The 13,814-nt window shown below is 44.9% G+C and overlaps 1 protein-coding gene across 3 annotated transcripts in view; it reads right to left on the reverse strand.

Annotated features, from left to right (window-relative positions):
- Positions 1-13,814, reverse strand: part of PIEZO2 (piezo type mechanosensitive ion channel component 2) — a 255,348-nt gene that overhangs the window by 211,311 nt on the left and 30,223 nt on the right. For all 3 annotated transcript variants that reach the window (XM_068993743.1, XM_068993741.1, XM_068993740.1), the window contains exon 2: positions 1,053-1,148. In XM_068993743.1, the coding sequence (XP_068849844.1) occupies positions 1,053-1,148 (96 nt within the window). The remainder of the gene's footprint in view (positions 1-1,052; positions 1,149-13,814) is intronic.

A 13,814-nucleotide genomic window follows, 5' to 3' on the forward strand; every position in this document is an offset into this window, starting at 1 on the left:
GTTCCCAGGCCAGAAGCTAAGCTGTTTAAATGTCTTTGTTTATGTTGGACTCTAGGAAGGAGGCTTGGGTGGGCGGGGTCTCATAAACAACATATTTTTGGTCTGATAAGGATTTGTATAGACTCACATTTCTCTAGCCCTTCTTCACTGTGTGTATTAAGATTTAAGCGAATTAGAAGAGCTATTACTTAAATTCTTCCTAAGGCAAGAAAACCGACAGTGCATCTGCAGTCCTAACCATCAGGATGAACAATCAATTTAACAGTCAGGGGAGAACAGGAAAGACAGAGTCAGGATTTACTGCTCTGTTTACACCAGGACTTTACTGCTTTTCCTGAGAAGTCAGCACTGTGAGCTGGCACCATGGAGCCACGGCCATTCCCATGTCAAGCCTGACTTCCTGTCCTTTGCTATAAACACAGGGCCATCATTCTCACCTAAGACGTGGGGCACAGTCCTGATTTCTTGTAATGGCATCATTTCAAAAAAACAATTAATTCGATTAACTCAGTGCAGTTTAATTTCTCTCTTTGTGGAAGAACTTCAAATCAGACCAGCTTCCTCATCGGAGCCTCAGGAAAGAGTCACTATTTCTCTCTACGCCTTCAGGTTCCTGGAGAGCACTGGGGAAGGAGCTACGGGTTTGCAATCACACGCTTGAAAAACTAGCACTGGAATCTGTGTCTTTCTGTACCTGACTGAGTCACGCATGACAGATTCCAGCTGACGTGTGATGCAGTTGTGACCGCCGGCTTCCTCCCCAGGCCTCCTGCTCATGTCCTAGCTGCACTTCCCACCACCTACTCCCAGCACAGAGAACCTGCAGATCCGCTTCATTTTCATGACCACACGTTGAGTTCCAGAACCTTCCAGACCCTCTGCAAACCTACAAACACAGGCCTGCCGGGGAACATGTGTGGGAAAAACAACTTCGAGCAACAAAAACTCATCACCATCAAGTGCCCCAGCTCCCCGCTGGACCAGCATCTCTCCCTTCCGATAATCCCCGCCAGATGCGCCCCACCCTGGAGCAGAGAGCCAGGGGCTCTTACCTTGCATGGTGGCTTTAGTTGGTTCCGAGAACAGGGGGATGAGCAGGAGGTAGATGAGGTAGACGAAGGAGAGCCCGTTGTACCGGAAGGCGCAGGCTGTGCGGAAAGAAGAGGGCGTTAGTGATGGTGATGGTGGCCTCGGGCATCACGGCGACTGGTGGCCACAAGACCACAGCACATCTTCCATTAGGAAGAAAACACAGCTGCACCCATCTGTACCCATCATCACACCGAGTGTGGTGAGAATCGGGGAATGACAGTGCTCCCATCACCTAACCAGGAGGCAGCACCAGCACCCCTGTGACAGGCATGAAACCTGTCACAGATGAAAAGTGCTGCAGAGATGCAGGGCGACGGGCTGTGAGTATGTGAGGTGTTCAGAGGAGGCTGTGGGCAGAAGGAGAGGTGAGACTGAAGGGAAAAACGAGAGAAGAAAGTCTTTGTCAAACGCTCTGCAGCCAGGCTCAACCCCAGTCATCTCAGGAACCCTGTGTGACAAGGACGGGCCCCCAGGCTCAGGGACCCACTCACTCGCTGGTCCGGTGAACAGATTCACAGGATGAAGAAGTGTGGGGGTGAACATTCGTCAGAGGGAATGTGGAGCTGACATCACTAGTCCCTGACCACGTGGATAAGAAGACATTTCAGGCAGATTACTCTGGAGACACATGCCCGGGACACATGAGTTCATGTCAGGGTCAGCTCACACCAGCATTGCCCCCACATCAAGCCTTACCTGTGCATTACCGCTCACTCTCACCACCCTCCTTGCACAGATCCTGGTTTTATTCTCTCTACACATGACAAAGCAGCAGGAGTAGGAAGCACAGCCAGGCTGAGGTTGGAGCCTGTGAGCTCGTCCTGCTTCTGCGTCTCCATCAGGAAGTCTGGCATCCTCACCTATCTGACTCATCCCCAGGAAACCATCAGGGGCTCAGGGGGCCAGAACCCTGCTTCCACAGGATGCTTGTAACTGTTTTGGTTTTATATAACCTTGTTCTGCAAGGTATCAAGTCGTTCACACTGGAAATGTGTACACTGAGGACATCCCCAAACACTAACTCTGAAGAGGGAGAAATGAGCCCACTCCTGGGTTCTCAGGGCAGAGCCTTTAGTTCCCATTATTTATCACAAAGTCCCAAACACTTAAGGAGAGGCAGGGACGATCCAAGGAGGGTAGTCAGTTCAATCGCTCAGTCGTGTCCAGCTCTTTGAGACCACATGGACTGCAGCACACCAGGCTTTCCTGTCCATCACCAACTCCCAGAGTATGATCAAACTCATGTCCATGGAGTCAGTGATGCCATTCAACCATCTTATCCTCTGTTGTCCCCTTCTCCTCCTGCCTTCAATCTTTCCCAGCATCAGGGTCTTTTCCAGTGAGTCAGTTCTTCACATCAGGTAGCCAAAGTACTGGGGCTTCAGTTTCAACATCAGTCCTTCCAATGAATATTCAGGATGGATCTTCTTTAGGATTGATTGGTTTGACCTCCTTGCAGTCCAAGGGACTCTCAAGAGTCTTCTCTAACACCACAGTTCAAAAGCATCAATTCTTTGACGCTTAGCTTTCTTTATGGTCCAACTCTCACATCCATACATATGTGACCCCCTGCTCCCATGAGTAGGCTGAACCTGGGGCTCCGAGAGACCAGAGACAGTGAAAGTACCAGGATCCCTCTTGGGGGCCTCTATCCTGGGTACCCCTGGTCCCTGAGGGAAGCCAGCCATTGGGCTGCAAGTTGTCCCAAGGAGAGGCCCCAAAGGAAGGAGCCGAGGCCTCCAGCCAGCAGCCAGCCTGCACCAGGAAAGGAGGAGATGGGTAAGCCTGGAAGAGGGCCTCGCAGGCTGCACCCTGACTGACCTTGACTGCCCTGACCAACCTTGACTGCAGCCCATGGGAGCCTAAGCCAGAGGCGCCTACTGAAACTTCCTGGATTTCCCACTCCCAGAAACTCTGCGGCAGGGTTTGTTGCTTTAAGCTGCTAAATGTTTGGGTAATTTGTATGCAGCAACAGATGACTAATACCCAAACTTTCATTAAAAAAAAATCAAGTCACTTCTAAAAATCCACCTTTGTTTATTTTTGTCTGAAATTATCCAGTTTGATTGATGACAGTGGCCTAATTGCTGAATTTTCTGCTTTATTTTATGTGTGAAGTTGCCACCCAGGAGTCACCTGAGCTTAGGGGCAAAATATACCTTTGAACTTGTCAGCAAGGCACATTCGAGCTAGAAAAACCTCAGAAGGTAAATAGCAACACTCTCTTACCCAGTATGATGTTGTCGTGGTCCACAACCTGGAATCACGGAGCACACTCCCTGCCTTTGTAAAAAGCTATCAGATGCCAGTACCCACACCTCTCAGGGCCCACGCAGGCACCTGGAACCCTGTCCTCTGCCTCAGGGATTTACTGTGGAAACTACAAGTTTTTACAATACAGATCAGGTTGTTCTAGGGAAAAAAAAATTCTTCACTCTAGCTAAGAATGCACTCTCCCACTATTTCTACCTGGTTTCAACTATCCAAAATTATATGGAAAGTTCCCTCAAAGAATGACAACAGGAATTTTCCCCAAAAAAGACCTTTCCAGGCTTAGAGAGCTCACAATTAGAAACTGCACGATAACAAGTTATCAAGTAAAGAGCATTATCAACATTAGTACAGTCATTTGAACTATAGACAACTGGACTGGTCTCATTAACAAATTTCATTTTCTAAAGGTGAAAACAGTTCAGGAAAAACTCTCTAAGTAGGAGAAAACATAGATGTGACTTTGACAACTTAAGAGTTTAATCAGTGTAGAAAGGGAGAAAATCTCTTGCAAATGTGAAATTTTCAAGATGGCCACATAACATTTATAAAAACTACTTGTGTTGCAATGCACATGTACTAGTTTACAACGTATTATATGATCACAAAGAGATTTATGCACACTCTAACTTCCACAATAATTGAAGGTAATAATCTTAAACTATGTTACTAAAAATAAGTGCCCTCAGAGGTGAATTTTTAGCAAAAATGTGTCCTCTCTTCCTCCACACCCTTCAGCAAGGCCAGAGGCCCCCACCACTAACTGCCTGCAAGATGACTGAGCTTAATGTTTAGAACCTCCATCTCAACTAAGTACATTCTAAACACTCCTTAACGGCCTCAAAATGCTTTGTTTATTTTAACTTGCCAGACCAGTAGATACACATTATTCAGAAAAAGCAACTTCACTACCCAGAGACAAAACAGTGCTGTCAGGCCAGTGATTCTAGAACTTCTTTTTGTGTTTATACTTTCAATAATTTTCCTTCTGCTCTCCGAAGCCATCGATGGCTTTTAAAAGGATGTCCTCTCAAAACCATGGTGATTTTTATAGAAAACAGTAAAGACAAGAGAAACAGCTGCAAAGTATTTACAATGCAGCAGAAAAAAAAAGCCCAGCAATTGCAGATTTTTCCTAAGGAAGCAAAACCATCAAAGAAATGAGAGACAGGAAAGACTGCCAAGTCACCTTATTCATTGTCTGTTTGTGTAAAATTCTTTCCCCAGGACATACTCCTGTGTTTCACATCTGGTGAAACTTACAAATGTCACGTGGTGATGCTTTAGGACAGCTGACAGACAGGACAAGATCACTCTCTTCCTTCTTCCTGTATCTCTGGCCTCCACATCCAGCAGAGGTCTGGTTCCAAGTGCTTCCTTCAGAAAGTTGCAAAAATGAGTTCTTGAAATGGCAACCCACTCCAGTGTTCTTGCCTGGAGAATCCCAGGGATGGGGGGAGCCTGGTGGGCTGCCGTCTATGGGGTTGCACAGAGTCAGACACGACTGAAGCGACTCAGCAGCAGCAGCAGCAGCAAAAGGAGGACACCAGGGAGTCCCTTCCACTACAGTTCAGAAGGCAGCCATCTGACCACACACTCTTACCACGCAGCGCCTGCCCTCTGCTCCCCACACCGCCACCACTGAGTTCACACGTGCCAGACACAAAGGAGAACAGAAGTATTCATCAAATAAGAAAACACACGTACAGGCAGTCCCTATATTTTAACACCACTTTTTTATCCAGAGATGTATGAAAGCTGACTTTGTTCTCGGAAGTCTACCAGTCAACATTGAATCCATCAGTCATATGTTTCAGATACTGTAAGAAACAGCAATTCCTCATCACATAAAAGAAATGGTAATTATGTGGTGAAGGTGCTAGCTAGCTAACCTGTAGAAGTAATCATTTTGCAATATGTAAATAGATCAATACATAAACTGACACAATGTTATATGTCAACTGTATCTCAATGAAGCTGGGAAAAAGTTAAATACTGGATATTAATTTCATTATAGAAGGTGGTTAGAAGAATGTAATTTTAGAGTAAAGCTTCAAGAAAAACAGGACTATTACAGAGAATAAAACCAAATTGTATTAGCAGAAAATCATAAACACTACTCTGTTTACTAAAAATTTTAAGGGATCTAAGGAAAACTAAGGTGAAAGCATCTTATTTGTAAAGGATAAAAGCTTTTGAACTGAGTTTTCTACTTTTTTCCCATACAACCTGGGAAATAATCTGTAAAATACGAGTTGAACCAGATAGCCATGAAAATCTGAGTGTGATTTTTTATTTTTTAGCCAAGTGAGTTTAAAAATTTGTTTCCTTTTTCATTTTAAACCAATAAGATCCCTTTTCTATTTTAATTAATTTAATATATACCTGATTGAATATTACTAACAGTATTAAATTTTAACTGAGTTCTCTAAGCTTAACCCTGGTTGTACAGTTTGCAGAAAACAAATTTAAAATAAGAATACACAGTGCTAATTTTTCCCCCTTTAATAATATCATTTCATATACTAGTCACCAGTTTACAAGTTTATCCATAGAAAGCTGTTGTATTTAAAATGCAAATCCTATGCTCAAGCTTGACCAGGCAACTTGATCCTGAGAGTAACAGCATGGGTGGTCTCTTGTGACTGCAGTGAGTAAATAAAGCTTTTATACCAATACATAATTCCTTAAGCTTTCTGAACACTCAGAAATAGGTCTGTTTCATTGAGCCTAAAAGGCCCTGCAATTAAATCTACAGTTCCTACAATTCCTCAAAATAGAACCTGTTCTCTTACTATTGTGATGAATAAGAAATTAGGCTGGGTAAGCAAGTAGAGAGAAAAGGTGCAGCACTGAAACTGTTTCTTTGCTCACCCGCCATATCTCTTGACAAGGAGAGTTAGTGTTGTAAATGGGGTCAGCCAGAGTCACCGAGGTCTGCATCTTGGTATTTACTGATTTCTTTAGAAATCACTAATCATCTTTCACATAACATCCATTCTCATGTGAGGAAGGTACGCTTTACCTAAGTCAACTCACTTTTAGGTAATGCAACAATTTATAACTAGACCACTATACCTCTCTACTCGGAGAAGGCAACGGCAACCCACTCCAGTACTCTTGCCTGGAAAATCCCATGGACGGAGGAGACTAATAGGCTGCGGTCCATGGGGTCGCTAAGAGTCAGACACGACTGAGCGACTTCACTTTCACTTTTCACTTTCATGCATTGGAGAAGGAAATGGCAACCCACTCCAGTGTTCTTGCCTGGAGAATCCCAGGGGCGGGGGACCCTGGTGGGCTGCCATCTATGGGGTCCCCCAGAGTCAGACACAACTGAAGTAACTTAGCAGTAGCAGCATACCTCTCTACTCGTCTATTACTAGCAGAATGCAGATCTATCTTTTAGTTTTTTTAAATATTAATTACAATTAAGCTTTAGTCTATAAAGATTGTATATACTTAATCTATAAAGATTAAATCTATTCATCTTTAAGAATTTAAAGCTGATTTTCCTCAGAAAAATTTTTAAAGAGAGAGCTGATAATCAGTCATGTTTAATTTTATACTAACTTTTAGATTCCAGTTTTTAATTCTTAATTAATTTCATTAATTCTGTTTCATTTTTAATTAATACTACTTTTCTGTAATTTTCCCAAAAGGTAACTTATCTTCCTAATTTATACAAATTCTACTAGACTACCAGTTCACAGTAGTTGGATTTTTACATCACTTCCTTTGAAAAACCTGAGAGGTGCTTAGAACCCTAATAATATGGCAGTATTTCTTGCTGGATTTCTAGTTACTTAGATGTTTAATCAGAGACGGCAATGGCAACCCACTCCAGTACTCTTGCCTGGAAACTCCCATGGACGGAGGAGCCTGGTGGGCTGCAGTCCATGGGGTCACTAGCATTGGAGAAGGAAATGGCAACCCACTCCAGTGTTTTTGCCTGGAGAATCCCAGAGACGGGGGAGCCTGGTGGGCAGCCATCTATGGGGTCGCACAGACTCGGACATGACTGAAGCGACTTAGCAGCAGCAGATTTTTAATACTAAGTCTGATTCACAACTTGATCATCTATAAGATCCAGCAAGATTTCAAATTTGGAAAGCTAAAGCTCCATTAATCAGTATGTCTAAACTATTAGGATGAACCATTGAACTTGATGGCTTAATATACCAAAGGTAGCCTAGAAAATCCCATGGATGGAGGAGCCTGGTGGGCTGCAGTCCATGGGGTCGCTAAGAGTCGGACACGACTGAGCGACTTCACTTTCACTTTTCACTTTCATGCATTGGAGAAGGAAATGGCAACCCACTCCAGTGTTCTTGCCTGGAGAATCCCAGGGACGGGGGAGCCTGGCGGGCTGCCGTCTATGGGGTCGCACAGAGTCGGACACGACTGAAGCAACTTAGCAGCAGCAGCAGCAGCAGTCAACTATTAGGAAGTTCATGCCATTCAGACTGAAATAACTCAGGACTGATTACTGGACTCCATTATAAGTGGAGACTAAGTGGCATCTTCACTTCAGAAAGAAGAGAAATCAGCTGGAATTCCATTCTCTGCCCCAGTGTTCAAAGGCCTCCCACATGCTGGCCCGTGAGTGATCTGAGACAGCTATAGAAAAGGAGACGTGAGGGCTGAAGAAAATGCATGTATGTATGTGTGTGTGCGTGTGTGTGTGTGTGTAGGTTTCATGTAGGCAGCACCATTTTTAATAACAGGATTAATTTACTGCCTGCCAGTTTCCTTCTTTAAAGAACTCAGTAAAATGAGATTTCTTTTTTTTGCAAGCTTTCACTGTAGGCTTCAGAATATTCTATATTATTCTTGGCAGCATCCTCCCCAGACTGCTGTGTGCATTTGCATGAAAAGAAGTCAGTTCAGCTGCCGACGTGAAGTCCCATTTCTTCCACCCTCAGCACACGATGCTGCCCGGCGTGGTCTCTCCTTTAACAACTAATATGGCTGAAAAATGATTAAAAAGCACTGTTTTTATATTGATAAATTTACTTTGACATTCTGCCTGCTTCTTCCTGGGAACACCCTCTTCCCTGACATATATGGAGCCATCGCTATTGCCTTCAAATATTTCTGGTGCCGGAGAAGTAGACACACCTTTTATGGCATGAATTCAGCCCTCCACTATGTCTGGGCTTTATGCTTCTGATACCACAGTAACAAGGAACAGTCACTGACCACAGTGTGAAACGCTTGCTCCCAGAACAATGTTCAACACAGTGAGGAACTGGACTAATGTCTCAAAATCAGCTTCTCCGCCAGATAGCCTGCTTGGGTCTAACTTGGACTCACAGCCTTTGATTTTGTACTCAGTCCTTTCCTCATCACTGCAAATGCTGGTCCCACTCAAAGTCTGCATAACTGAGGATGGGCTGTGCACCACACCCTCCTGGCAGTGGACAAACCACAGGACTCGCAGGCCATGACCCCAGCCTCATCCCATCCCCAACTGCCTCTGCCTTCTGCTCTCTCTCTTGTGCTTGCATGCTAAATCCCTTCAGTCGTGTTTGACTCTTTGGACCCCATGGAACGCAGCCAGCCAGGTTCCTCTCTCCATGGGATTTCCTAGACAAGAATACTAGAGCGGGTTGCCATTTCCTCCTCCACAGGATCTTCCTGACCCAGGGATTGAAGCTGCGTCTCCTGAATCTCCTGCATTGCAGGCGGAGTCTTTACCTACTGAGTCTCCTGGGAAGCCCCTGCTCTCTCTTACTACCCTTCTTTTCAGTACCCACCACATTCTCTTGCCTCATAAAATTAAGGGAGTTTAACATCACTTCATGGGAAATAGATGGGGAAACAGTGGAAACAGTGTCAGACTTTATTTTGGGGGACTCCAAAATCACTGCAGATGGTGACTGCAGCCATGAAATTAAAAGACGCTTACTCCTTGGAAGGAAAGCTATGATCAACCTAGATAGCATATTCAAAAGCAGAGACATTACTTTGCCAACTAAGGTCCGTCTAGTCAAGGCTATGGTTTTTCCAGTAGTCATGTATGGATGTGAGAGTTGGACTGTGAAGAAGACTGAGCGCCAAAGAATTGATGCTTTTGAACTGTGGTATTGGAGAAGACTCTTGAGGGTCCCTTGGACTGCAAGGAGATCCAACCAGTCCACTCTGAAGGAGATCAGCCCTGGGATTTCTTTGGAAGGAATGATGCTAAAGCTGAAACTCCAGTACTTTGGCCACCTCATGCGAAGAGTTGACTCATTGGAAAAGACTTTGATGCTGGGAGGGATTGGGGGCAGGAGGAGAAGGGGACAACAGAGGATGAGATGGCTGGATGGCATCACTGACTCAATGGACGTGAGTCTGAGTGAACTCTGGGAGTTGGTGATGGACAGGGAGGCCTGGCATGCTGCGATTCATGGGGTCGCAGAGTCGGACACGACTGAGCGACTGAACTGAACTGAACTGAACATCACTGGTGAGATGCTCTATTGGGGAAACTGATCATTACAGGAACATGTTTAAGTTTACGACACAAGCTTTAATCAGCTCATGACCCTGACATGAGAGAGCGTTTGATTTTTGGTCACTAAATGAGCAAGTTTTGAATCTCCTAGATTTCCAAGTGTAGATGACCTTTCCTGACCCGTGGCTATGGATTTGCTAGATGACCCATAATTGTCAGAACTTTCGCCAAAGTCCTCAGAGTGAGACTGTTTGGGCATCCCAGTCTAACTCCACAAAGCAGGTCTGAGTCCTGAGCCCACTGAGGCTCAGCTGGACGCTTCCTATCGAGATTCTGTTCAGGCTGGGTTACTTTCACAAATGTCATCAATAGGTCCCTGGGGCCATTTCCATAGGGACGGGCAGTGGCAAAACATTCCACCCTTGGCCTGTGCCCAGGAAGAGCTCACACAACAATGCATGTCCTTAGACATGCCCCCTTCTACCCACCCCACCCCCATTAGCCATTCCCCAAATGCACACCACCAGGCCCTCGACCACCTTGGAACACAGACTCCCTCCTGTTCACTATTCTATTTCCAGTTTCTATTCCCATTTCTAAACATAGTAAGCAGTCAGTAAATATTTACTGAAAGAGTAAATAGATCCCTGCCTCTTTCTTTGCAAACCTGTAATGCCCTCTGCACAACCGTGGGTCCCAAATTCCGAAGCATACTTCAAACTTACCCAAGCGTCTATCTCCTCCCAGATAACGCCCCCATCACCCAATAAAAAGTAATCTTCCCTGAATAAAAAAGCACACCTTTCTTGCAGTAAGAAAACAATTCGGTAAGACTGCCACACTGGGAACTCGGCACCACAAAGAATGGTTGTTGCTCATAGGAGTTAACACAAAAAGATGTGCACAAAACAATGGGTCAAAACCTGGCTTAGACAACTGTGTACAACACGACAGTCCTATGAGGTTGACATTAATATTTTTAAGGTCCCCCATTTTCAAGAAACTAAGGTTCACAAAGGATATGCAGCTTGCCCTAGGTCAAGGTGAACTGGGATTTAATCCCAGTCAGGCTGAGTCTTACCTCCTCCACTCCCCAGCCCTCTATACATACAGAAAACATCTGGAAGAACATCAGACCATTAACCTCTAAGAGGAAGGGTTGAAGGAGGGAGAATAGTCACCTTTTAAATAATAACATTAATTTTTCTCATAACAGGTATTTGTACATTTTGCATTTTAAAATCAAAGTGTGTGCATGCTAAGTCACTTCAGTCATGTCCAGCTCTTTGTGATCCCATGAACCATAGCTTCCAGGCTCCTCTATCCATGGGATTCTCCAGGCAAGAATACTGGAATGCGTTTCCATGACCTCCTGCAGGGGATCTTCCCAACCCAGGGATTAAACGTGGGTATCTTACATCTCCTGCATTGGCAGGCGGGTTCTTTAACTAAATCTAAGGAAATGTAATTGCTTGCATTTCTGAATACCCATCACATTTATGATCTGGCTCCATGTGACCTTGAAGTATTTCACCCTGTAAACTCATCACCCTTTTGAATGGACTGTAAGCCCCTTAAGAGCAGGACTGTGTGTCAGCTGTGATTTTGGGAGCCCAGCAAAGTACCTCTCACATGACAATCATGTGACAATGTGCAGAATGAATAAAGGGATGAAACGTTGGACTTCTCTTACCCTTGGAGACAGAGATATCTGAGAAAAACTGTCGTGTCTGACAAGTGGTGTAAATGTTCAATGGCTTTCACCAAACAGATGACTCTGCAATGCTCAGTCTGGCTCACATAATGACATGGCTACAACGAAGAATATTCAAAAGGGATGAGACAAAGATATCTGTTGGAAAAACAATATCTGGGTAATAATTTCCACTTAGGCATCCAGGAAGAGGCAAGAAACAAGAAAGCTTCTTGAATCATGAATCTTTCTGTCATGATGAAGTTACACTCTAGGGAGCTTCTCTTGGAAGAAAAAGGTATATGAAGTTAAAGTCCAATTCTTAACCATTTCCTTCTTACAGATGGATTCAATGCAAATTCTACATCACTGCAAGAGGTTCTATAAGGCTTTGGTCAGCTTTGGGGGTGGAAAGACATTTCTTAACCATACATACCACACAAAGAAAGTGGGGAAATGTGCTTTCAGTGTCCATCTTTAAACATTGACTCTCACAACTGGACTCCTATTTGGTGGCAACTAAGAGGAAGTCAAAATGTGAACCTGAATAGAGCTGCATTGGACAAATCCGCCAACATCTAAGCCTCAACTTCCCGTCTCACGGCTGGTTGCTCAGTGGTAAAGAATCCAACTGCCAATGCAGGAGATGCAGGTTTGATCCCTGGGTCAGGAAGATCCCTTGGAGGAGGAAATGACAACCCACTCCAGTATTCTTGCCTGGAGAATTCCATGGACAGAGAAGCCTGGCGGGCTACAGTCCATGGGTCACAAGGAGTCGGATACAACAGAGCAACAACTTCCTGTCCCAGAGAAGAAATATGCCAGGAATAACCTTTTAATGCTTCTAGAGGCCAGTTGAATCAGCAGTACTTAAATAATAGGTAGGATGAGTTGAAAGGACTTTGCAGACCTCCTAAGCTGTCCAGGGGCCACTTCTCTTCTCGGCACGACTCCTAGGGGGGTTTAGCACTAACCGGGCATGATCTAGGGGCAAAGTTCAACTTCCACTTGGGGTTGGAGACAGATAGCTGGGAGCAAAAGGCTTCCAGTTGACTTCTTTAAATAGAATTCACCCTCAGGACTCCAGCGTTTTCTTCCATTTCTTCTTCAGTTAAAAATGGAGATTGCACTCAGTCATGTCCAACTCTCTGCATCCCCATGGACTGTAGGCCACCAGGCTCCTCTGTCCATGGGATTTCCCAGCAAGAATAATGGAGTGGGTTGCCATTCCCTACTTCGGAGGATCTTCCCAATCCAAAGATAAAACTTGCATCTCTTGCATTGGCAGGCAGATTCTTTACCTCTAGTTCCACCTGGGAAGCCCCCAAATGGGGAGGAACCTCTCAGAATCAAACATCAACTGTCTGGCATAAATCACACCATGGCCCACAACTGAATAACATCCCCCTCCCTCATCAGTAAGGATTAAAGTTTCACGTGAACAGGTAACCAGGAGCCAAAGGGGATGAAGACTACTGGTGGTGATCACCTTCTACAGAAAAGGGTACCATGCAGAGGTGATTCTGCATTTCTAAGCTGACCCACCCTCCCTTGGCACAAATGAATCCTAAAGAGAAAATAACTCTTCCCCCTCTTCTTCGCAGATAGAGAACTAAAGTTTGCTGCTGTATTTTTTCAGCTTCAGCTGGAACCTGTTAATTTTTGAAGCAGACTGCCCAGAAATACAACCTGGAAAGGAAAGCAATCTCCAGCCTTCTTCTTCTTACTCTTTTTCTTTCGAAACACATCCTGGGGCCCCCAAAACTCATCTTCTGGAAGCCTCCTCCAGACAGCAATAATTGGGCCATTTCATTGGAAAAAGCACTATTTGGCCTCAGCAAATAACATCAAACACACAGGCCAGGATGAAGGAATGTAAGATACACAGTGGATTGAACCAATCTGTGGCTTGCTAGGAATCAGAGGTGTCAGTGTTTGTCACAGTCACCTTAACAGTTGTCACTGCCTCTGTTCTATAGACTTCACGGAGGCTCCAGGTAAGCCCAGGTGATCCCAGGACCAACTCCACCTGCCAGACCACACCATTCACAGCCTGAGGGTCCAGCCCACAGTGTGTTAAACACACACACACACACACACACACACACACACACACATTTTAAAGCAGACTTGAATTGGAATGCTTACTGGCACACAAAAATCCTGCTTTGGAAAGGAAGGAAGAGGAGAGGGGAGGAGGGAAGGTGGACCTCCCACAGTGAAAACCCTGGTGGCAAGGGTGGTGACCTGAAACCTGTGAGCCACTCAGGACAGAAACTATAAACCACCCCCCTGCACCCCCAGCACCCAGGACGA

The sequence above is a fragment of the Capricornis sumatraensis genome, chromosome 21, assembly GCF_032405125.1.
Source record: "Capricornis sumatraensis isolate serow.1 chromosome 21, serow.2, whole genome shotgun sequence".
NCBI lineage: Eukaryota > Metazoa > Chordata > Mammalia > Artiodactyla > Bovidae > Capricornis > Capricornis sumatraensis.